At 42.9% G+C, this 26,321-nt stretch overlaps 1 protein-coding gene across 1 annotated transcript in view; it reads left to right on the top strand.

Moving 5' to 3' along the window:
- PREX1 (phosphatidylinositol-3,4,5-trisphosphate dependent Rac exchange factor 1) overlaps positions 1–26,321 on the top strand; it is a 245,025-nt gene that overhangs the window by 100,631 nt on the left and 118,073 nt on the right. The window contains exons 5-7 of the mRNA XM_083146391.1: positions 12,560–12,661; positions 21,298–21,459; positions 25,590–25,723. Of these exons, the coding sequence (XP_083002517.1) occupies positions 12,560–12,661; positions 21,298–21,459; positions 25,590–25,723 (398 nt within the window). The remainder of the gene's footprint in view (positions 1–12,559; positions 12,662–21,297; positions 21,460–25,589; positions 25,724–26,321) is intronic.

Genomic DNA, 26,321 nt, shown 5'->3' with positions numbered 1-26,321 from the left:
TCCATAAGCAATCATATGGTGCTAATAATTAATCCAAAAAATAAAATTCAGATCGGTACAAAATTAAAAAAAGAATATTGTGTTTTTAAAAAGTAGGGGTCTGGTCAGCTGTGTCTTGCAGGGCATGTTGGGACTTGTAGTTGTACAACAAATTAGAGTTTATCATAATCTATTTTAAAAGCTGTTTTTGGGTCATATATATACCTATATTCTATATGTATGTGGTGTGAGCAAGATAAGATTGTACTATGGCCCTTCTGGTTCACTCGCAAAGGTAAATTCCTTCTTAAATGGACAAAACCAATGCACTGCAAGGGGGGCAGAGGTAACATGTGCAGAGAGAGTTAGATTTGGGTGGGGTTTTACTGCTAAGTGAGATATATATTGCAGTGTAAAAATAAAGCAGTCAGTATTTTCCCTGCACAGAAACAAAATAATTCACCCACATCTAATTCTCTCTGCACATGTTGCATCTGCCCCCCCCCCCCCACCTGCAGTGCACATGGTTTTGTCCATTTGAGAAGGAATTTGCCTTTGCGAGTGAACCAGAATAAGGGCCTATGTGTGGGTGAAACTCCCTACTGTATTGCCAGCTTAATTTTCTGTGTAATGGCTTTTGTCCTTTTTCTTTTTACTTTTGCCCAGTACATCATGGGGTTACTGTTGTCTGATAAATGTCATATTTGCCACAATATAACTGTATAAAATTGCACAGTACCTCTTCTGTTATCATTATCCTAGGATGGGGCTAAACATCTCAGAATTTAAATACTGTTGTATTTTAAAGATTAAGCAACTGTGTCGTGATCATTGTAGTAGAAACATTTTCGTATTATCGTTATAAGTTATATAATCACTAGCTTGACAGTCATAAGGTAGTTATAAGGCCTTAGGTTGACACAAGAATTAGGTCTACATTGTGAAGGGCGACAGTCAAAACATCGACATGGATTTTCCCCCCTTTTTTCCCCAACTATTATGTGCTGACAGGTGGTGTTTCATGACCTACCATCCACTAGAGCATGGAGGGAGAATATAATAGTGTGCCGGGGCCTAGCGAGGGGCCGCGGTACACTTCTTGGTGTCCATGTCGACTGTGTCAAAATTCAGGACAAAAAAGGTTAAATACTCACGTCGACCTAAAGCCGTGTCAACCTTTATGTTTCGACCGAAGGCCTGTCAACATTCATTGTTCGACTTAATGCATGTCGGCCTAATGACCTCTACTCCTTTGCAATATTGGATTTTCTAATTGCCAAGATAATTTGTGATAAAAAATTGTATTTCTTAATCGAATTGGGGATACTGGAAATTAGGGTACCAGTCGCCTGAAGCTGTAACTGTTATGGGAAAGGGAATCTCTCAGCCTCCACTATTCTTGAGAATGTCACACAGAGAAGTTATACAGACTGATGAGTATTGTAGTAGTAATATTGGTGATGACCTGTTACCATACAGTACATAACTTGAGGTGGAAATCTGATTTTTGTTTTTAAAATATACAAGCGAATGTAAAATAACTTTATTTTAAGAACATGCACTTAAAACCCCCCATCAGTTTTGTAAAAAAAAAAATCACTCATCAAAAAATAAAATTAGCTTTAGGGCCCCAATAGAATTAGGGCCCTGAAGCTTAAGCTTCATTAGTTTCATAGTAGATGTGCCCTTGGGTACCGGGTGCACTTAATTCAAGCACTCTTCTCTTTCTATATAAACCCCTGTGGCTTCTTAGACTATTTCATTTTTATTTTATTTTTTTGATTCAGGGAGTCAGGTGCTCTTCATCTGCTTCTTTATTTTCCTGCAGTGCACAAAAGTTTAGTTTTATGTGTCCATCAGTGCATCGGGGGAACATAAGACAGGATGTTAGGAGTCTAAAAGCGTGTCTTCTCCCATGACCAGCAGCCCAATTCTAAAGATAAACTTCTCCTGCAGGTCCCAGACCACTACATAAAGGCAAACACTCCAGTCCCTGGGGCTTACCTGCTAAAAACATCTGGCTGTTATTTATGCTAATGGATGCTCCCCTTCGGATCTCTCCCCAAAATAGATGGCATGGCCATTTAACTTGGAGAAGGCATTTTCGTGTGTGGCAGAGAAGGAATTTGTCGATCCTCAAGGGGATCCTAATAGGTTTCTTTTTAAATGAAAGCTGTAACTGTTTCTTTTCTTGCCTTCTCCCATCAAAGGAAGACTCGCAGTATACAAAGTTTCTCATCTCCAAACATTTCCAGTCTTTATACCACTAGCCGGTAGCCAGTAGGGTTTAAATTGAAACCTCTCTGAATGTACAGTATATGTCTCTATCATAAGATTATCAAAAGTAGCAAATGCCGTTCTATCAGTGGGTTCTTTGAGAGATACCCAGGAACATTGAACTTACTTTAAAATATATTTTTAAGAAAGCACAAGCATTATTGAGGTCTATATTGGCTTCTGTCTGGGTTATTGAGGCAGTGCGATAATGGGTGGGTTAACTTGAGGGGATTTACTTTCATTAGCAGAACATGTCAGGGATTACCTAGAGGAGGCTGCAATTGAAGATGTTCTGGCTATAAGTACATTAGGCCCTTTTGGTTCTTTTCTTGACAGGTAGGTTAAGGGGGAAATTTACTAAAGGAAATTTGTAAAAAAAATGTGTATTTGTATTTAGAAATACACTTATTTTTGACATTTACGATCCCGAATATACGGCAATTCGTATTCGTATTGATGTGCTATCAATACGAATACGAATTGCCGTATTTTCGGGATAGTAAATGTCAAAAATAAGTGTTTTTATAAATACAAATACACCTATTTTTTTTTACAAATTTCCTTTAGTAAATTTCCCCCTAAGAGTCTAAAAAAATAATCTTCTCTATACAGGGGAAGTATTATTTTGGCTCAATTTAGTCAAAATGATTTCCTAAAGGAGGTAATATCTTGAAAACGACATCATCAACTCCAACACAAAAAGTTCTGTCTTTTTTCCTTTTTGTTCCTTTAGACATCGGGGAACAGGTAGGACAGTTTTTTTTAACTCTAGGTAAATTTTCATCTGGTCAAACGTAATAAGGATGTCAGGACACACGCATAGTCACACCTGCAGTGGGTGCAAAGCTTATTGGGATCCTGTTGGGTTAGGGAAACTGTTTCAAGAGGATACATCATATGACTTAACGGGTGCCGGACGGGGTCTCGACAGTCGGGATCCCGACAGGCATTTACCCAGGCATGATCCCGACTGTCAAAACATGACAGCCGGGTTCCTGATGGCCACCTGCTATTTTCCCTCGTGGAGGTCCACGACCCCCATAGAGGGAGAATAGAATAGGTGGCGAGCATAGCGAGCCCGCAAGGGGCTTAGTTGCGCTCACCATGCTGTCAGGGTCCGGCCAGTCGGGATCCCGATGTCTGGCTAATGACTGTCGGGATCCCGACTGTCGGACCCCTGTACCACACCCAGACTTAACTGGTCAAGATTATTTTTAACTGGTCTGCCTGCAGATACTTTGAAGCACGAGGACTTAGATGCAACAATTCAACTCGGCAGTAGTGATTGTCTGTGTTCTGGTTTTTATTATTCCAGCCACTTTCTGGTTTCAAATGAGCATTTTCAAATCATCCTCAATTTAAAATTGCTAAAGATTTACCTTCAGATAAACAAGTACAAAATAGAAGCTTTATTGGCTGTGGTAAAGAGTGCGGGGAAAGGAAAAGTTAAGGCGTTACTAGATCAAGCATGCCTATTAACATGTTCCTATTAAAGGTTGTCGCTTAAGGGGCCTAATTCAGACCTGATCACATGGGTGGTAATTCGCAGGCCGGGTGATTGTTCATTGACTGCGAACATGCATTCGGTGTGTAGTATGTGCAAAGCCATCCTGCAATAAAATGTAGCTACTTTTTTATCGTAGTCCGCACGTAAGTGGATTGCAATGATGCTGGTGTTTGAGGGGAGTAACTGGCTGTTTTCAGGGAGTCCAGTTGATTCCATCACGGAGGAGGTTGTTTCTAGGGTTTTGTTACACCAAGCTGCAGTGGGCATTAGGTCTGTACTACAAGATTATTTTCTTACTTCTATTAATTTTGAGTTACTAGATTGATTTCATTACATCTTTGAATGAGAGTGGTTGTGAAATCGAGGCATTCCAGTATCCTCATTATCGTTCACTGTTGTTCAGATACAATTGAGTGAAAGTGGTGCAAGTCCAATCTTTAGCTAGCATCCCAGTGCACCATATTATTTCACATGTCACTTCACCGGTGGTTTTAAGCAGCAATCTTTTCAAGATGTAGTCATTTGTCATATGGAATTGGTTACTGATGACCATGGCTTTTACTGTTGATTCCTAGTGGAATCAATCTGATTTTATCTGTTCTCTGGGACAACCATGTTACCCAGGTTCTAATGAAGTTTCTTCTTCTTCTTTTGCTATAAGATGGTTCAGATTCAGGCCTAGGGTCCTAATAGATGCAGATTTCTTCTGTGACATTTTCCTTTCAGAAAAACATAGCAGATATTGCCAAGTGCAAAATCTTCTATTTCTTGGTCGCAGTGTTCTTTGGGATTAAAAAGCAGTTCTTAGAGCTTTGCAGGATCCATCTTTCAGCCCTTGGTAGTCGTAGATTTCTGACTTTGGAAGAGTGTTCCTTCTGTCTGCTTCTTCAGCTAGAAGAGTGCCGGAACCACCTTTACCTAGCTGTAGCCTTTCCTCATGTTTCATTAGGACAGTGCAGTTTTGAAGACCGTAATAGCCCAACATACTCTCAAGGTTCTGTTTAGATCAGATGATTGAGTTCCTCATATTTTCTCAGTGAACGTTCTGATGCTCAGGGGTGAGCCCTCAAAATGTATGTTCTTGGAAGTATTAAGTTTCATCAGATGTACAGTATGATCTCATTTGTATAGCTTTTGTAGGGTAGGGTGTGCGCAGAATACCAGAAATCCCCTTTTAGAGAATTTTGACGTTCAGCTGAATAAGGCGATGTGTGCGCATATCAGTATGTGGCTTCTGTTTTGTCATTATCACAAATAAAGCTTTATCAAAGTCACATTTTAATACTTTGCTAGGCGTTTAGTTTAGATTACAGTCTGCTTCTTAAAATAGTTTGTCTTAAATCTAAATGAGTTCCATGTGTTTCTCATCACTGCTGCTAGGTGGGTGTATTTATTGGCAGAATAACATCTCCAGCATCTCATTCAGTCTTGTTTTTGTCACGTAAACATAGAGGTTTTATAAAAAAAAATCTGACAAATTTATCACTTGTTGCTCTTAACATTAATGCACAAGACACACGCTTTGGATATAACAAAACATAGTTCCGATTTTAGAGGATGATTGTTTTTTTCCCAACATTAATAAGCATTCCACTCACATTAGATACTGACAGCTTCTTTTTAGTCTCAGACACATTCCAACTTTATAATACAATGTGATACAATTTAAAAAAGTGTTTTAAGCACTCACAAATAAATATGTAGAATTCCCGAACCGTGGCAGAACTAGAGATTTAGCATTTTAAGCACCTGTCACTCATAACTTTAACTCAAATATATTCAAGGCAGTCAAACACCTGAAACTTGAACATATTCTATATTTCTCTTTCAATGGTCCTGGTGACACAGCTCAACACTGGGATGTAGGAGGGTCCGAAGGAGCCAGGCACCTATCCTAAAGTTTTAGAGGGTAGGCTCCTCCCCTACTGCATCCCTGGACTCTTCAGTTCGTGTTAGGTGCCCACTGGAGTGGGTGCTATTCTAAAGGGCTGCAGGAGCAGCCGAAGAATTAGAGTAGTTAGGGGATTTTTATTATTTTATTAACTTTTACCCTAGCTAGGTAGGCACAGTGTGAGGATTCTCATAGTGAATCCTCACACTGCTTGCGCAGCAGGAGCTGACAGAAGCGCGTCCTGTCAGCTCACTGTGCACAGGGGAGACACTGTCTGGTCTCCCTGTGCAGCGCTTATAGCCTTTTCTAAAAGGCTGCCTGGGCTCCGGAGTACCCTGAAACCGGCTCCACGTTTAGGTGGGGATCATGGGGGACAGGCGCTCCGTGATGGCGGCGGCCATTTTATGCGGAGCTTACACGCTGAGCTCCTAGATGAGAGGACAGCAGCGTTGTGACAGGCATGTTCCAAGTGATCCCCATTTGAGGGGGAGACACTGGAACTAGGAAATCCTACCTAAGGAGCGGCTTGCTGGGGGTGGTTGGCGCCAAAAGGTCACGGACCCCGCAGCAGCAGGGACCTGTGGTCTCTTCCTTCACTCTGACTTTGGCGCCTTTCAGAACGCTTGCAGCGGAGCTGAGCTGGCTTACTGATCCTGGCAGAGTGACTTGGATTTCCTGGGCATCGCTTCCCCGCAGTTGAAACCAACAGACAGATAAGTGACTGGGTGCATTGCTCTGTATAAACGCTTGTACATTGTTTGCACTGTGTATACTATAGATATACATTATCACTTGCATCATGTCTGAGCATCAGGCTGTGGTTTTGGGGGAGGGAGCCCTTAATGCACTGAGCGCGTGCAATGTTTGCACACAAAAGTTTGTCCCTGAGCAGATGGCCAAGGGGGGCTTATGTATTACTTGCGCTGATGTGAGACCCATGGGCAGTGATCCCCATAGGGCAGAGCATATGGAACCTGCGTGGGCCAGGGCCCTAGGCAGGTCAGTAAACGCTTTGGTGCAGCTTTTGGACAGGCAGAGTGATGGGCTGGTAGAATCACAGAGACCTATGCCATCATCTCAGCAGTCGTCTGGCTCCTTGCCTCTTACCCAGGCAGATCCTGCACTTATCCAGGTGATGCAGGATACTGCAAAAGGGATTAACAGGTTCAGTGAAATGCTGGACAAAATGGATGATGTGGCAGGGACCCCTAGAAGGTCTTATGCTTTAACTACTGTGGTAGATGAAGAGGAAGGAGAGTATACTGACATCCCCTGGGATCAGGGTGATGATTTGGAAGAGAACTCTGCTGCTGGTATAGAGGATCTCATTGTAGCTGTGAAGCAGGCTTTAAAGCTGACTGTGGAGGATAAGACTCCTGTTAAAGGTGTTTTTAAGCGACAGCGGAAGGAGGCTGTTACTTTTCCTTCAGATGAGGGGTTACAGGAATTGTTAGAAGGGGCTTGGAAAACTCCTGATAAGAGGCTTCAGATGCCAAAACGATTCCTTAATCTGTACCCCATGCCAGAGTCTCATGCGGAGCTCTGGGAAAGGGTCCCAGTTGTGGACGCTTCAGTGGCACGTTTGTCCAAGGCTACTGTATTACCAGTACAAGGCGGTGCAGCTTTTAAAGATTCTGTGGATAAAAAGCTGGAGGGAAACCTCAAGGCTATCTTTGAAGGGGTGGGGTTTACCTTACGACCCCTTATTGCTTCAGCCTGGGTTTCTAAGGCCATGATAGAGTGGGCTGGTGAATTATGCATCATGCTGCAGGCTGACCCGGGTGCATTACTGCTTGCAGAAAAGATTAAGGCAGCAGCAGAATATGCAGTTGAAGCAGAGGAGGAAGCTATTAAAATGGCAACCAGAGTGTCCACAGTCTCCATTAATGCCAGGAGAGTGCTTTGGCTTAAAGCCTGGGAAGCAGACAATGAGTCCAAGAAGGCTCTGGAAACATTAGCCTTCAAAGGAAAGGTACTCTTTGGTACCGAATTAGAGGAGATTATAAAACAGGCCACAGGCGGCAAAAGTACATTCCTGCCGGCCTCCTCAGCAAAGCAGACATCCAGATTTTCTGCTTTTAAGCCGTCCTTTCGGCCCTCCCCTAGAGGTGGTGCGTCCTTTCGAGGACAGTCTTTCAGGGGAAGGTTTCAGCCCTCTAGAGGCAAGACACAAAAGTCAAAATTTGGCTCTTTTCACAAGAAGCCTGCCAATAAAGGAGAGGATAAACCCTCTGCATGACTGTCAGGGGCTTTGCCCGACAGTGACAAAAGTGGGCGGGCGTCTCACACTCTTCAGGGACGCTTGGGCTTCTCTAGACCAGGATGCCTGGGTGTTAGACATCATAACACAGGGTTACAAAATCCCTTTCAGAGGGCCACCTCCGAAGAGGTTCATTCCCACATCCTTACCAAAGGAGGCACGGCTGCGTACAGCTCTTGTGAGAGCAGCGCACTCCCTTTTGGAAAAAGGGGTGGTGACACTAGTCCCCAAGACAGAGTGGAAGAAAGGCTTTTACTCCACGCTGTTCCTGGTGCCCAAACCAGACGGGTCTTTCAGACCAATACTAAATTTGAAGTCTCTAAATGTTCATTTATGGGTAGACCATTTCAAAATGGAGTCTCTACGGTCAGTACTCCTGAGTCTGGACCAGGGAGAATTTTTGGCGTCCATGGATGTCCAGGACGCATATTTGCACGTTCCTATACACCCGGAGCATCAGACCTTGTTGAGGTTTGCCATAGGAGACCTGCATTTACAATTCCGGGCGTTACCCTTTGGGCTAGCAACCGCGCCAAGGGTATTCACAAAGATAATGTCAGTAATGGCGGCGGTGCTGAGGCTCAGGGGAATCACAGTAATACCCTATTTGGACGATCTCCTGTTCAAAGCAGAGTCAGCAGCCATGCTGCAGAGTCACTTGGCAGAGGCCATCAGTTTTTTGCAGGCTCACGGCTGGATTTTAAATTTGCAAAAATCTCAGTTGGTACCGTCACAAAGACTCCAATTCTTGGGAGTCATACTGGACACCCATCTTCATCGGGTATTCCTCCCGGAGGTAAAGGCCAGGGATCTGGTCACCCTAGTCCAGGAGATTCTCAGGGCTCAGAGCATTTCAGTATGGAGGTGCCTCAAGCTCCTGGGGAAGATGGTGGCGTCATTCGAGACGCTTCAATTTGCCAGGTTCCACTCTCGGAGGTTCCAATGGAACATTTTGTCAGCTTGGTCAGGAAACACTTTGACCATGAAATCCGAGATGATAGTGCTGTCTTCGGACACCCGAGAATCCTTGAAATGGTGGACAGAAGTAGATTCCCTTCAGTGGGGTCGGTCATTACAGACCTGGGACTGGTTGATAGTAACTACCGACGCCAGTCTCAGGGGCTGGGGGGCAATAGTCCTGGATCTCAGGCTGTGGACGGCAGAGGAATCAGCGTTACCAATCAACATCTTGGAGCTGAGAGCTGTCTGGAAAGTCATTTCCTTGGCGGGAGACAGGTTACAGAACCTCCCTTTGAGGATTCAGACCGACAATGCCACAGCTGTGGTGTATCTGAATCACCAGGGAGGTACACGCAGCAGATTGGCCATGTGGGAGGTATCCAGAATCTTCCTATGGGCGGAACAGAATGTTCCAGCTGTATCGGCTATATTCATCCCAGGAATAGAGAATATAGAAGCCGACTTCCTGAGCAGGGAGGAGCTCAAGGAAGGGGAATGGAGCTTACACCCTCAGGTGTTTCACCAAATCACTTCAATGTGGGGAACTCCGGATGTGGACCTGATGGCATCCAGGATCAACCGTCAAGTGCCCAGGTTCTATGCCAGAACAAGGGATCCACTAGCGGAGGCAGTGGATGCCATGACTATTCACTGGCAGGGAGATCTCCTTTATGCATTCCCACCAGTACCAATGTTACCGAGACTTCTGAAGAAAATACAGGGGCAGAAGGTTCCAGTGATCTTAGTGGCCCCGGATTGGCCAAGGAGATCCTGGTACTCGAGGCTTCAGAGGTTGTCTGTGGACTCATGGCGTCTACCTCTGAGACCAGACCTTCTAAGACAAGGCCCATTCAATCACCTGGATTCAGATCGATTGATTTTGACGGCCTGGCTATTGAAACCACCATTTTGAAAAGAAAAGGGTTTTCTGAGGCAGTAGTACAGACTATGATAAAAGCCAGAAAAGCTGTATCTTCGGCAAATTATTATAGAGTCTGGAAGACTTACATTCGATGGTGTGAGAGAAGAAAGGCTCATACATCTCATTTTAAGCTATCAAGAATGATGGAATTCTTACAAGATGGTTTTTCATCGGGCCTAAGCCTTCAGTCACTGAAGGTGCAGATTTCGGCCTTGTCCATCTATTTTCAGAAAAAGATAGCCATTTTGCCGGAAATTCAAACCTTTTTACAAGGAGTATCCAGGTTGAAACCTCCATACAAGCAACCAGTAGCACCTTGGGATCTATCACTGGTTTTGGAATGCCTTCAAAAGGCACCTTTTGAACCTTTAAGGTCGGCTGACTTTAAGTTTCTCACGTGGAAGCTAGTGTTTTTGTTAGCAGTAGCATCTGCTAAAAGAGTTTCAGAATTGGGAGCTTTGTCATGTAAATCTCCCTTCTTAATTTTTCATGATGACAGGGCTGTTTTAAGAACAGTGCCTCAGTTTTTACCGAAGGTGGTATCTACCTTCCATTTAAATCAGGAGATAGTTCTACCTGTGTTTCAACCCCCAGAGGGTTCTAAGAAAAGGGACAAGTTGAGAACTTTGGATGTTGTGCGTGCCTTACGCATATATGTGGACAGAGTGAAGAGTGTCAGGAAGACTGACACATTGTTGGTATTGTATGACGTACACAAGTTGGTTGGCCTGCATCTAAGCAGACTATTGCTAGGTGGTTGCGGTCTATGATAGCCTTTGCATACACCAAAGTGGGTAGACCAGTACCGGCCAAAATAAATGCGCATACCACCAGGTCAGTTGCCACCTCTTGGGCGGTTCGACATGGGGCCACAGCTGAGCAGGTTTGCAGAGCTGCCACTTGGTCATCTGTTCACACATTTGCCAAATTCTATAGATTCCATGAGTTCGCGTCGGAGGACGCATCATTCGGGCGAGCAGTGCTGAGAGCTGCAGACCTGAGCGTACCCTCCCAAAGGACCGGCTCTGGAACGTCCCAGTGTTGAGCTGTGTCACCAGGACCATTGAAAGAGAAAAAGGGATTTTTGTAAGAACTTACCGTTCGAATCCCTTTCTCTGATATGGTCCTGGTGACACAGCGATCCCTCCCTTACGCTCAGTAAGTATGCCAGAAGTTTCATGATGTTCATGTTAAAATGGTTAAAAGTTAACAGTTTTCTGTTATAAAATGTGCATATAATATGTGCAGGCGTTTGTACTGAGTTAATGTATTCCAGTGGCTTTGAAAGATGAACTGAAGAGTCCAGGGATGCAGTAGGGGAGGAGCCTACCCTCTAAAACTTTAGGATAGGTGCCTGGCTCCTTCGGACCCTCCTACATCCCAGTGTTGAGCTGTGTCACCAGGACCATATCAGAGAAAGGGATTCGAACGGTAAGTTCTTACAAAAATCCCTTTTTTGCCTTAAATTTTGAAGACATCTCGCCTGTTTATTTACACATAGAGATGTGTCATCATACACTATTACTGCAGTTGCGCCAAACATCCCCTCTGTGCTTGGCAGGGCCTGTCAGCCTCTGAAAGTGCAGGCAAATTATTTACATCTTTTCGGCCAGGAAAAGTGTATGTTCCAGTGTAAAGGGACCAGGAGGGTACGTTAGGTAGACAGCAAAAGTTTCAGGGAGATTATAGTTGGTAGTAGAATTTTGCACTGTGCCCCATTTAGGGGGTGTGTCATGCTCCACCCAAAGGGAGTGTCTAGTTCTGTATATGGAGAGATTGTGAAAAGAGATTGTGAACGTGGCACCTAGAAGCGTGGGTGTGTACTGCTACATCTGAGAGGAATCTTTTAAAATGACTGATATCCAAATGTAGATGAGCCCCAAAGCAGTTAGTAAGAGCTACTATACTTGGTAAAGTGCTGGGAAATGGTGCTGATGATTCAATGTAAATGTATCTATCTCTCATTCCTTTTTTCCACAAAAATGTAACAGTGTAATGTGGGCTAGGTGACATGAGGGAGATTGCTAGACTAATGAGGGAGAGAGGGAGATTGCTGCTATTTCACGGAGTCTCCTGCAGAATGGTAGGCAGCTATGGACAAGATGCCTTACTCGACTAACACTGCGCTTGGCACACTTTACTGTTCCCAATCCACATGCTTGGCAAAGTAACAAAAAATCCATGTCAACCTTTTCATATAGATAGCTATGCCAATTTTGCATCTGTCCACCTTTTGCTTTTGACCATGTTGACCACATGTCTGTCAACCTATTGACTACCAAACAGGAATGGGATTCACTAGGGGACTGTGCTGATTTAATTTGAAATGTGACATTTGTGTGTCTGAATGTAGCAGCTGCATCTTTTTTTTTCAGCTGTGCTTCTTCATATGCAAACTCAGTTTTGCATATCTGCGTAATCAGTGCAGTCCCCTGGTACGTCCGAGTCCCATCACAATGTGTGTTATTTTGTTAAAAAAGACACCCAGCGCTAGCAGAGCTTCATGGGACTCTGCGGACTACTCGCACTATATGGAATACTAAGGCTAGGTGTATGCGGAACGCATCTGTAGGCTGTCCTAATTCATTGGCTAGATTCTTCAGCAATTCATCACTTCACCCTATATTGAGCTACTTTTGCCCAAATGATGTACCCGCATTTTTTTTTTTTGGAGATTTCACCCTTTCTGATAATACCAACAATAATGTTTTTCTAATAAAGACCAGTACAATAGTATCACATTTCTATATTGTATCATTTCAGAGCTGCATGCTGCTTGGTGGGAGGAAGACGACAGACATACCTCTCGAGGGCTATCTGCTGACTCCGATTCAGAGAATTTGCAAGTATCCGCTTCTCCTTAAGGTACTTCTACAATAAATTTCCCAGTTTGTTTCCTTCTACTTTCTGAGGCTGTAAATTGGCTAACTTCTCTAAACTTCATGCAGCATACGCAAGTGCTGAAATAGCATCCTGGTTATGTGAGTTGTGTTGTAGTAAAATGCTCCATACTTGTCCTTGCAGTGCTGTCACTGTGCCCTCTGACCTGTATTTATGGTCTTCTCAGGTGGACCCTTAAATGCTTTTACTATTTCAGGATCAGAGTCCTCTTTTGGAGCAATGTGGATGTTTAATATGAGCTGCCAGCTGTCCAGTAGGGTTCTATTAGTGTCCCTTAGAAAAAGTGCTTGTGGTATTAATAATAAAAAAATAAAACCTACAATCATACAACCCAAAATACCTGTTTAAGTAGTGTTTATGGGCATGGTAATTAGTAGGTCCATATTTTTAAGGGCATAGGATTTACAGAGTTGTCATTGGATTGGTAATTTTTAGGCTGGTTTTTATCAAGATAAAAGTGCCCACCAATCAGCTCTTGTCATTTTTCACACACAGAAGCTCATTGGTTGGTAATTTATCTCTCACAATTTTATTTCTGTTCAAGATTTAATAAATACTCCACCCATCTATTTGTTATAACACCTAAAAAACAGATGTGAAGTAAATTGTATGCATCTGATTGTGATGTTTTCAGGACGAGGGATGGGATAATGTAGAGAAATCAGCTGACATTTAATGGGATGAGATAGCCTGACTTTTTAGTCGATAAATGGACGAATTTGCACGGCATGACCAAAACGCCAACTTAATACTATACGAATTGCAGTAAAAATCGCACATTCTGACCTGTCAAATTTTTAACACACTTCAGTTTGCATCCAGATGGTTTTCCATTATAAAATATGCAACTCGCAAATACCAAAAATCGCAACACAAATAGACCAGGTTCTGACAGATGATTTTGACAGACCAGTGCGATCTGTGCATGGTTTGATCTAAAAAAAAAAGAGCTCTCCTCAGTGTAACCAGCCCCGGGCTCAAAGATCCCTGCCCAGGCTGACCGGTGGGGTGAATGCTTTAGCTGTGGCCTTACCCTGCTGGCTGGTTGGGCCCGGTGCTGGTTTTTGAACTACGGGGGACCCCCTACTAGTTTTTTCCCCCTTTTTGGGAACCAGGACCGGCCCCTGAGCCTGTTGCTGGTTTTCAAAATTCAAGGGAAACCCTATTTGCTTTGCCCTGTGATTTTTTTGAAACCAGGACCGGCTCTTTGAGCCCAGGGTTGGTTATGTCAGGAGGAGGGACACCATGCAGTTTTTTCCCCATTTTTTTTTACAAAAACACAAACGTTACCATGTCTCCAAAATTGCACACATTTTCATGACTAAAAATCACACCATATCGCACTTTTCACCCGCAAATTCAATCCATTAAATAGTTGATTTTTTAAAAAAACTCCCGATTTCAGAAAATGCGATAATGTGCGATTTCAGAACCTTACTAAAAATCACATCCCATTAAATGTGACCCATCCTATCCGTGTAGAGGGCACACAGCTCAAGGGCTGGAATAAGAGCCGTAAGATTAATTAGGATCAGTCATGTTATACAGTTTTCTCTTTGTCTGCTTGTTTGAATGGGTGGTCTATGGAAATACGACTGGGAAAGGTTTACCAGGTCAGGCCCAGTTTTTTGGCCCTTGAAAACTGCAAAACTGTTCTTCAGCCTGTGGCAAGTTTAGATCAAGAGGGGGGGGGGGGGGTGCATGTATTAAACCCTTGAAAGATGAAGTGGAGTAAGAGAGACTACCATCCAACAAGCTCATAACTGCCATGCTGCAGCCTGGGTTTGAAAAATTAGTTAGGTGCCGACTAGTGATCTGCAGGTTCGGATTTACCTGTATCTCAAAATGGGAAATTATTGCAGCCAAAACACGTGACAGCTGATAGCCAATAAGATCCAGTTTTGAGATCCGGGTAAATCCTAACCTGCATATCTCTAGTGCTGATTGGGTGGTCATTTATCTACATTGTAGCTCTAGGACTGTTGCATATATAACGATCTCCCATCCTGTATGCCCCTGGTAGTTCCAATGGTGAATCAAAGATAGACACATGTACACATCAGTATAAATGCAGGTGATCATCTCATGTTACTCCTTACCTAAATTGACGCTTTATTTATACACTAAATACTGTTTGTTCCTGCAAAAAGTTCATGAAAACTTGCATGAATGCAGGAATCGGCGATGTTGCTGTTTTTATAAATAAACCACAGGAAATGAGGTCGGTTTGGATTCCATTATGAAGAAATTCTGCTTTTTCTAATTCCTGTTTTTGCTTAAACTCTTAAGTCTGTACAGCTGTGTTTATCAGGGCTGAAATTTGTCTAATATTTTCTTCTCTGTTTTATAATTTGCGTGGGAAATATCCACTTTGAAGTTGGGGCAGATGTGCTAAGCCTTAGAAAGTAATAAAGCACCATCCAATCAGCTACTAACTGTGCTTTTTTAAAGAAAAAAGTGTTAGGAGCTGATTGGTTAGTTTCTCCAAGCTTTGATAAAGCTCCATGTTTGTCTTTACTGTTTGATAAAAGTGAAAAGGAAAAGTAATTACTTGCACTGTATCGGGCATCGGCTCGGTTGCACAGCCGACGCGATATATCAGTATACAACGCCTTTCACTGATGCGCACTGGCCAATATAGCATAGATATGTCAGCTGTTCAATTGGAAGTGCGATATATTGGTCAGTTTGTACACACATTTAGTTCACATCTAAGGATACACAATCACAACATACAGGATACAGCACAAATAGATAAACACAGTCAGCTGCATATGATTTAGCATGGATAACTTGACAGCTATCAGGACATTTCTTCACAGTTTATGAGATTTGTCTGCTGCGTACTTCGTATTAACTATGCATAAATGACTTTCCATACACAGACATAATAACAGACAGCAAGAATTTATCATGTAGTTGATATAACCTGAAAAACTGGGATGTGTTTGTTACACAGTACAGTATATGCAGATCCAGCTGAACCGTGAGTCCCATTTTTTGGGACTGTCCCACTATCAGGAGTTAAAGTGAGGGGGAACGGGTTCCACCACCTCTAATGTTAGGAGGAGTTGCACCTCTACCACAGCCCTGACCAGTAATTCCAACAGAAAAGCCTGTCCCAGCGACAACTTCTTCTGGCAGAGTGTGTGTGTGATGTCATACCATCTCCGCCACTGAAGCAAAGAAGAGCCACTAAGAGAAGCAGGCTCTGTGCTTGCCCAAGACTGGGTGAGAGGGGGCTGAAGGAACACAGAGGTGGGGAAGCTGCTGGAGCGGGACACAGGGCATGGAACTGATGAGGGGCATGGACAGTGAGCTGCTGGAATGACAGAGACAGATGTGTATAGCAAGCACAGCTGCCCACACTTTGTGTATAAGGGCACTACTGTGTGATTTAATATCAATCAAGGGCACCACATGTGTATATGATTGTGCTACCTTGTGTTGTAATTTTAATTGGTGTTACTATTGTGTGACCACACCCCTTCCTTGTGAGACCATTATCCCTTCCCTTTATAAGCAGAAGGGCACAAATTCCCTGGCACTAGTCTAGGCTCTACCTATTGAGGGTGTGTGTGTGTGTGTGTGTGTGTGTGTGTGTGTGTGTGTGTGTGTGTGTGTGTGTGTGTGTGTGTGTGTGTGTGTGTGTGTGTGTGGGGGGGGGGGGGGGGGGGGATGGGGGTTAGGGGAAAGAAGTTCCACCACCTCTCCAGGACCACTTCAAGCCCATCGGTAGCAGTGTCCCGCCGTGGTGGTGGGGGAATTTGGGAGGCCAATGTCACTCGCATTCACATTTAATGGGAGACAGCCATCAGCTCACACAGCACTGTCCATACTCCACAGGGATGGCAAATCTAGAGGACTGGCTCGTGCAAATATCAGACAATATTAACCCTACATGCCAAAAAAAAAGGAAAAACCTACATAATTGCACCCCTTATATTGTAAAGTACAGTGCTTGCTTTTTCCTCTTCTCCCAACTCAGGGGTAAATTTATTAAAGCTTCTAAAAATTAAGAGGAGATGTTGCCTGTAGCAACCAATCATATATTCTAACATTTTCTAGGATGCAATAAAGAAATGATAGACAGAATCTCATTGGTTGCTATGGGCAACATCACCTCTTCATTTCTAGAAGCTTTATTTATTTACAGTTTCTTATGTAGCGCACACATATTCCGCAGCGCTTTACAGAGTATAGTTGAACACTCATATCAGTCCCTGCCCCAGTGGAGCTTACAATCTATATTCCCTACAACATGCACACACAGACATTCTAGGGTTAATTTTTGTTGGAAGCCAATTGACCTACCAGTACATTTGTAGATTGTGGGAGGAAACCGGAGCACCCGGAGGAAACCCACGCAAGTACGGGGAGAATATACAAACTCCGCACAGTTAGAGCCATCGTGGGAATCGAACCCATGACCTCAGAGCTGTGAGGCAGTAATGGTAACCATTACACTATCTGTGATAATAAATTAACCCCTCAGAATCAGCCCCGTGTTATATATATTACATAGAACAGTTTGTAAATCTTTCATTAAGAGGAAATGCAAAGTACAATTGGAACCCTGCATAATTCTGGTCTCAGTGCACTCGATTCTTCACAAGACATTTGCATAAATCAAATTATGCATATTTTTTAGAATCTTTATTATACAGTGTTATAATTGTATGCACAATCGCACCTTGTTCTCAATATAAGTGGCGACTATGGAAGACCATACCTCCATACTTTCCCTGGAGGCATAATTCCCTACATTGATGACACTTTTTCTTGTACTGTGTCATGAGTGGCAAAGGGGAGGGTGCGGGGGCCTCCAGGGAAAGCAGGGGATTTGCCTGTTACAGAAATGCTCTTTTTCAGAATGTATAGGTGTCCTGTTATATAAAGAGAGGAAGACTGTGTCCCTATCACTTTTATATGCATATTTTCTGGGTGTCTGGTATTTGGCTTTGGAAAGGCTACAGCTCAGCGTTATATTCCTAGTCTGTGTTCTTACAGGAGGCCACAAAGTCTTTCAGTCAGTGCCAGCCTTTTAAACGTGTTTCTGATGGTCTGGCCAAGCAGTATACAGAATTTCTGCCAGCACATGCCTGGTGTTAGGAGATGAGAGTACAGGTGTTTACACGATTACATTACATATAGCTTTGAAAATGTCTCTTGTCAGTGTAGTGCCTCCTACAGGCTGTGACTGAAATGTCACTATACAGTCAGCGGAATTTTTCCCCCCAGTTTACAGTAGTTACACTTTTGAAGGTATTTTAAGTACAAGTACTTATGAGTTCCTAACACTTCTTGAGCACATTTTGTTTTTACAATTATTGTGTAAAGAATGATGTAACCTTCAAATATATAATAACTAAGGTGATCTAGAACTCGATTTGTGGGTACAAATCTATTGCGCACAGCAACCAATCAGGTGATGATTATCTGATTTGTATAGTTTACATCTTCTGTCTGTGCATGAAACCACTTGATCACATTAACCCCATAGAACCCCTGCTAAATGGGAGCACCAGTTCTAGGAATGATGTACACTTGTCATAGGCCAGTTGGGTTTCCTCCTCTCCGTGTGTGGCCATTGACCTGTGGGTGACACAGGCTGCTTCAGATTGCTGTTCATCTCTGCAGTGATGTCATGCCAGCATGCAGCTTCCATGTAACAGGCAGATGTTAAGGAAGCGGATGGTCTACAAAGAGCAAATCTATGCAGCATACAATAGAAGAGGATGCACACTGGGGGCCAAATGTAATAGGATGTGAGGATCAGAAAGTGAGAGATTTCGGGAGAGTTTTCCCATTTTTTAAAGCAGCAATCATTTGCACTGAAAACCAAGTTGGTTTTGCCAAATAATTGATTGCCGCTTTAAAAAAAAAAAAAAAAGGAAAACTCACTCTCACATTGGGCCAGATGTATCAAGCTTCAAAAGAGTGATAAAATGAAGAGTGATAAACAGCTAGCCAATCAGCTCCTACCTGTCATGTCACAGGCTGTGTTTGAAAAATAACAGGTAGGAGCTGATTGGCTGCCTGTTTTTCACTCTCCACTTTATCACTTTTTGAAGCTTGATACATCTGGTCCTTTCTGATTCTCACACCCTATTACATTTGGCCCTGGATGTCACATCAGATGCTACACACTCAAAACTCTGTAACTTAAAAAAAAATAAAAAAAATCCACAAAAAAACCCAAAACATTTTATTTGAAATTGAATTGGTGCATAATACTCATTGCATTTATTTGTTACATACTGTACTAGTTTATTTCTCTAACAGCAGAACAATGTCATTGGAGATCAGAATAAAACACCCAAAATTATATATTAATTATATGTTTTACTGCATATATATATATATATATATATATATATATATATATATATATATATATATATATATATAGAACAGGAGAAGAGGCACTCATAGCATAAATAAAGAAGCAGCAAACAGGTTTCTTTGATCTAAAGAAACCTGTTTGCTGCTTCTTTATTTATGCTATGAGTGCCTCTTCTCCTGTTCTATGTACTATTTACTAATTTGATGGCACCGGCTATTTGAACTATATCGTTGGGAGTGCCAGACCCCTGGCCGTATATATAGATATATATATATATATATATATATATATATATATATATATATATATATATATATATATATATATATATATAGTAAACAGGAGATCTGGCACAACCGCTTGTAATTTCAGCTTCGGCGGGTGCCCACACAGCAAGTACGCTATTTATAATCCACAAAGGTGCCGCACTCCAGCCCGTTTTCAAAAGCTTCTTTATTGCGAACAACGATGACACAGCAACGTTTCAATACACTTAAGTATTACGAGCCTGACGATAATACTTAAGTGTATTGAAACGTTGCTGTGTCATCGTTGTTCGCAATAAAGAAGCTTTTGAAAATGGGCTGGAGTGCGGCACCTTTGTGGATTATATATATATATATATATATATATATATATATATATATATATATACACAATTGGAAATGCACAAGTGTCCACCCACTTATAAGTACATTTCTACATCTACTGATGGATTTGCCAAGAGGCAGACCGGATTTGTGCAACAGCTATCTGCAGGACATTTCACCACAATGAACATTCTCACTGGTGTACAATTATTTGTATCCAATTACTAGCCCGTCAAAATGACTGAACAGCATTACAGTGATATCAGCGCTGGTGGCGGCTGTGCATGCCCGAATGGACCAACACTTGACTTTCTCCTTCAGGTGCCACCTAGTGGCTGCTGGCATACAAAACACTTGAATACCCCCTATATAGGAGAGGAGCAGTGTTAGCCTTTTCTTATAGGATACTTATATAGAATATTGTAATTTTCTCCACCTAGTAATATACTGCAAACTGCTTGGTGATTTACGGACTCTTTTTATTGTAAATGCCTTTTATCTTCTTAAAGGACCAGCTACACAACCAGTGTATATGACTATACTGCATGACATGAGAGGTTGTGGTGTGGGGTTTGTGTAATCCCATTGCAACATTCCTTTATGTTTTTTCTACATTTTATGATTTTCTGTTTTTCTCTGTGATTACAGCTGCAATGTGGCTATCGGCTTAAAAGAAAGATATATTGGGTACATTTACCCTGTTTAAATTGGGTGCATTTAAACTGAACGTAGCAGTTAATTGTGCTTTTGTCCAAGTGCACAAATCCAGAAGTGCGCTTCCCATGGCCATCAGAGACCAATCACAGCTTCTTGTGACATTGCTCACTTTCCAGTCAGTTAGTACGTGTTGCTGAGGAACTATTTATTAAACCCTCCATGGACAGCATATGGCAACTGGCATATCAGCGTGAGATGGCATAGATGGAAAATCGGAATAGGGGTGATGGATGATGAGTTGCTTCATTAACAGCAATCTCATTAAATATATCTTTTGTATTATTTTTCTTTGTGTACATTGTATTATGAGTCCATCCTCATTTATTTTGAAACCTCTGCTTTGTGAGACAAGACGTCAGTCACATATTCACGCAATAAAGAAATATTCAAATTGGACTTGTGAATCGTGATCACTGGATTCATTCCAATTGAACCGAACTGTCATGGACGTTGGTCATACATAGTTTATTGCCATCATATTTTTCTCTCATGTTTGGTAGATATCCGGCCCGAGTTACACCTCCCATGGTTTTGGGCTGGAAAAGTGCGTCACGCCATTCTACTTACAAAAGCCTCATCCTTCTTCCATTATGATGCTAAATCCTGTAAATTGGTTTCAGTAGCGCATATTTATTTGTTCCTCAGGAACCCAGGAGATGATAGGATTTATGAATTCTTGTAGTCAAAACAGGAAGACCAGAAGCCGTAACACATTTATGTCCTGGATGGAGAACACAATTTATTTGCAGAGTTGCATTTACTTACTCTAGGGGGCGTGGCATACAGATGCCTCTGTGAGCGGAGATGATGGCCATAGAAATCAGTGCTCCCCCAATGGCTAAATTAGCATGAAAAATAGTATGTATCAACATCCCCTGCACACAAGCAGCTTATGCATTATTTACTTGTAAATTGTAATTGTTGATAAAACCTTTTCCCTTCATCAGGAGCTGGCGAAGAGAACCCCTGCTAAACACCCTGACCACCAAGCGGTTAACAGCGCACTGCAGGCTATGAAGGCTGTATGTACGAATATCAATGAGACAAAGAGACAGATGGAGAAACTGGAGGCACTGGAACAATTACAATCTCACATAGAAGGATGGGAGGTAAAGCTACGATGTGTCTTACTAAATTCTATTTATGCATCTGCAGAACTGCAGATGAGGGCTTCAGCTATTTGGCTAGTCCAGAGTTTCCTGAGTTATCAATGAAGTCACCTTTGTTTAAGCATGAATTTCCTTACAACCTGGATTGTAGCGGCAGGTACCAACAATTGCACGCGGCATACCAAGCAAGAGTTGTTATAATCAGCAGTTACCCACAATGTCCAGTTTTCCTCCACCATGAAGACAGATGCTGTAAATTACATGCATCATACAGAAAAAAAACATGTCATTCTGTACAGTTCTCCACATACGCACACACACTCTTTTGTGTGTGTGTATGTGTGTGTGTAGTGTTCATTCTAGCACCCGCCAACTTTGAAAACTCACGCAGTTCCTTATGCCTGCCTGGGGTGTTGCTGTCTGCTGTGGTGTTTCTAAGCACAGTTCTAGTTCGCATATCGGTGCTGATATACAGACCACACTGTACTCGAAGCACTACAGCAGACAGTGACACCCCAGACAGGGAAGAGGAACTGCATGGGTTTTCAAAGTTGCCGGGTACTAGAATGATCACTGTGTGTTTTTATAAGGAGAGACTGATAATTACATGAATCGTGCTTAACCCTTTGAGTGCCAACATCTCTTTACACATATTTTCACAAATTCTCTTGGCACGCAAAGGGTAAGGAGAAGTTATACTCTGCAGTTTCACACACCTTCAGCATAGAACAAGAGAACAACTAAAGCTGGGTACACATCTATACAATCCCAGTTTTCTTCCGACCATTCGACCGACCATAGACACATCGAACCGTCCACAAACAACAGCCGGGGTAAATAAAGTGTCTGGTTTTTATCACCGGCCAATCAGCTCCTACCTGTCGTTTTTCAAACCAAGCCTGTAACTTCATAGTTAGGAGCTGATTGGCCGGTGATAAAAAACAGACACTTTATCACTTCACCGAGCTTAATAAATCTACCCCTCTATGAGATATTTTGGAATGTTTTTTTATTTTAATTTTTTACATAGAACAATAATTTGCATTTGATGCTTGAGCATCGAAAACAAAGGTACTTGTTTCCTATCTGGGCGCCCGCTAAGTTAATTGCGCATCATGCTATTCTCCGTAGAGAAATCGGATCGCATCGCATCGTACACATACACGATATTGAACGATGCGATGCGATCCGATTCGATTTCCCATAGGAAACAATGTTAAATGGCTCAATTTAGCCAAATTATCATAGGAACAATAGTAAATGGACCAAAAACACCCCTGAACATTGAAATGTCCCCCCAAAAGTAGTTGACGCCACCCCGCCATCAACGTGAACCCGAAGCGTGGCGAGCGCAGCGAGCCCGCGAGGGGCGGCGGTACGCGTCCTCCGACCTTTTCATGCCCTACTATCCACGTTGGCGTGGAGTGAGAATAGAATAGTGTGGCGAGCGCAGCGAGCCACCGAGCCCGAAGCGTGGCGAGCGGACGCGGATACCTTCACAGGTAAACGCGTCCCTTCGCGGGCTTCCCAGGTGTCCGCGTCGCCATGGACACCTGGGAAGCCCGCGAGGGGACGCGTATAACTGTGAAGGTATCCGCGTCCCCTCGCGGGGCTCGCCACGCTTCGGGCTCGGTGGTTCGCTGCGCTCGCCACACTATTCTATTCTCACTCCACGCCGACGTGGATAGTAGGGCATGAAAAGGTCGGAGGACGCGTACCGCCGCCCCTCGCGGGCTCGCTGCGCTCACCACGCTTCGGGTTCACGTTGATGGCGGGGTGGCGTCAACTACTTTTGGGGGGACATTTCAATGTTCAGGGGTGTTTTTGGCCCATTTACTATTGTTCCTATGAGAATTTGGCTAAATTGAGCCATTTCACATTGTTTCCTTTGGGAAATCGAATCGGATCGCATCGCATCGCATCGTTCAATATCGTGTATGTGTACGATGCGATGCGATCCGATTTCATTACGGTGCCGTACGTAGAAAACCTGGGCGCCCAGATAGGAAACAAGTACCAAAACAAATATCCATTGTATAGTTCATCAATAGTAGATGATACACAGAAGTCTGCAGTAATTGGGTTACGTGGGGAAACAGTTCCAACATTACAGGGGCTTCTGGTGTCACTGTGTTAAATCCATTTGAAAGAAAACTGATGGGCTTCCCAGATGGAATGTTCCAATACCCCAGCAACTTTTGAAGTTTAGAATTGTTATTCCCAGCACATAACAGGAAACACAGCATCTTGTTTGTAATTGTCATTATACAGTTATATTGAACCCAGACTTGTGTAAGGCTCCTTACAATTAAAATTCAAAGCATACACATTACAACTGGTCTATAATACATGGAAATTGCACGACTTCAATCACATGTTTCTTTTTCTTCCTTAATATCATAGGTAGAATTGCAGTTAGTTTTCATATTAGGCAAAACTTTTTCAGAGAAGTATGGTGGTCTATGTAGCTGGATCATTCTTCATTCTTTACAGTCTGTTTAATGTGAAACTTGTAGCCTCCTCATCCTGGCCTCCTCCTCGGGGTGGTCGTGTCAGAAAAATCGCGTCGATAGCATCGCATGCGATTTGGTCGCATGCGATGCGATCGACGCGACCGACCCGATTTTTTGATTTAATCAAATGTGAATAGGGTCCCTGGGACCCGATTTTACATTAGATTCAATGTAAAATATTCCCTAGACCCCCAAAATTTACAACGTAAACCCCACCCCATGATAGATGCCAACCCGAAGCGTGGCGAGCGGCGGCGGTGCGCGTCCTCCGACCTTTTCATTCCCCTACTATCCCATTTCACATTTTTCACATTTTTTTCAATGTGAGATGGACTTAATCAAGTCCATCTCATCTTGTGCCATTATAAAGGCACAAGACCGACGCGATGCTCACGATTTCAATGTTAAAAAATATTTTAACATTGAAGCCTATGGCAAAATCGGGGGCATCGCGTCGGTCACGTCGGGACCAATGTTAATGGTCCCGACCGACGCGATACCCCCGATTTTTTACCTTTGCCGGCAAAATGGACCTGATTTTAAAGGAAATCGGGTCCATCGTTGGGATCGTGTACCTTAACTTAAAGGTACACGATCCCAACGATTGTGGCCGTGCTAGGAAACAAGTACCGTTTTTTTTTTTTAATGTTGTTGCCGGGACACAGAGCATAGCTCCGCCCCTGATGCTCATGAAACCCCACCCCCGTGTTTTCATTGTCCCACAGGCCAATCCGTTAAAAAAAAATTGCATAGTATGACACCATCGATGGCCAGTTGCACAATTGCCATTGATGATAAAGATAACAATTCCATCCCTAGTCTGTGTCTAATTTCTAACAACTACAATCAAGCTCAGATTTTTTTTTTTGTGCTAGGCCAGTTGTTAATATGTAATGGGTGATGGGGTGTGTGGTGCATATGAGCGTGAAGGGGGGTACTGTATATTCAGAAATATGAGAACATAGTAGAAGATTCCGTGAAGGCGCATATTCTTGGGACAGAGATTGTTGGTGGGTACCAAGGGGAAAAAAAAACGGCATCTGGGGCCCCAAATTTGTTAAATTGCCCTGGGCTAGGCATATTTGTTATGGAGAACAGTTGGTGGAGATTTTTGTAGCAATTGCATATTATATGATCAAGTTTTATAGCTTCTAAGTAACTATACTCAATGGATGTAAACGCACAGAGCTCTCTCACAGAAATAGCGTTGTTCCGACCTCTGCGGCTGCTGCCATGCTCCAGTAAATTAAACTTGATGCCAAACAGACTATTTTGAAATCTGAAACCTCAACAGCGCTGAGTGTTGGTGTGCAGTGTTTCCTGCTCACAGCGTGTTCTAAGTACTTATTAAATAGAAATCCCTCCTGCTCTCTGCTTAATACATAGCAAATGTCCACTTGAGTATATACACATATGAAGCTGCTGAAATCCAAATGATTACATGAACTTCAAAATCCGCGCAACGTAATATTAGCGCATATGGGCCAAAAAGGGCTCTTCTGCTGGAATTAGCCTATATTGAATAAATAGTCCCAGAACCATTATTAGATGATTTTAGTTGGCAATACCCCAAAGTGCTTGTGATCTAAAATTCATTTAGTATTTTCTGTCCTGCAGGGGTCCAATCTGACTGACATATGTACCCAGCTTCTGCTACAGGGGACGCTTCTTAAAATATCAGCCGGTAATATCCAGGAACGGATGTTCTTCCTGTTTGACAATTTGCTTGTCTATTGCAAGAGGAAATCCAGGTGAGAATGGGGTTAAAGTTTGTGAATTACAGATCTTCAGTGGAGCAGTGACCGTGGCCTGCAGGGGATAGGGTCATTGGCTCACCACCAAGTAGGTCAACACCACTAGGTCGACATGCAGGTAGGTCTACTTGACTTTAGGTCGACTTGACTTTAGGTCAACATAACTTTAGCTCGACATGCAATAAGGTCGACATGACTTTAGGGGTCATTAGGTAGTCAGGGTCATTAGGTCGACATGTTGGTTTTTTACTGTTTCTTGAGCCGACGTGCTGACAGGTGGTATTTCATGTCCTACCATCCACTATGGCGTGGTGGCAGAATAAAAGCATGGCGAGCGCAGCGCTACGTTATACTGTTTATGTTGACAGTTTTGACATTCGGGCAAAATATTTTTTTAGAAAATCAATAACCATGTTGACTTTTTCACTGTCAACTTAATGACCCTGTTGACCTTACCCATGCCGACCTAATGACCCTGTCGACCTAATGACCGGTTGACCTAGTGGTGTGGACCTAATGTTTGTTGACCTACTTGCTGGTGACCTAATGATCCATACCTGGCCTACAGATGTGTCCTCATACACCTATAGCGTTT

The sequence above is a fragment of the Crinia signifera genome, chromosome 6 (genome assembly GCF_055691185.1).
Source record: "Crinia signifera chromosome 6, ASM5569118v1, whole genome shotgun sequence".
NCBI classification, from domain to species: domain Eukaryota; kingdom Metazoa; phylum Chordata; class Amphibia; order Anura; family Myobatrachidae; genus Crinia; species Crinia signifera.
The sequence above is the reverse complement of the archived record's forward strand: the minus strand, read 5'-3'. Positions and strand labels throughout refer to the sequence as shown.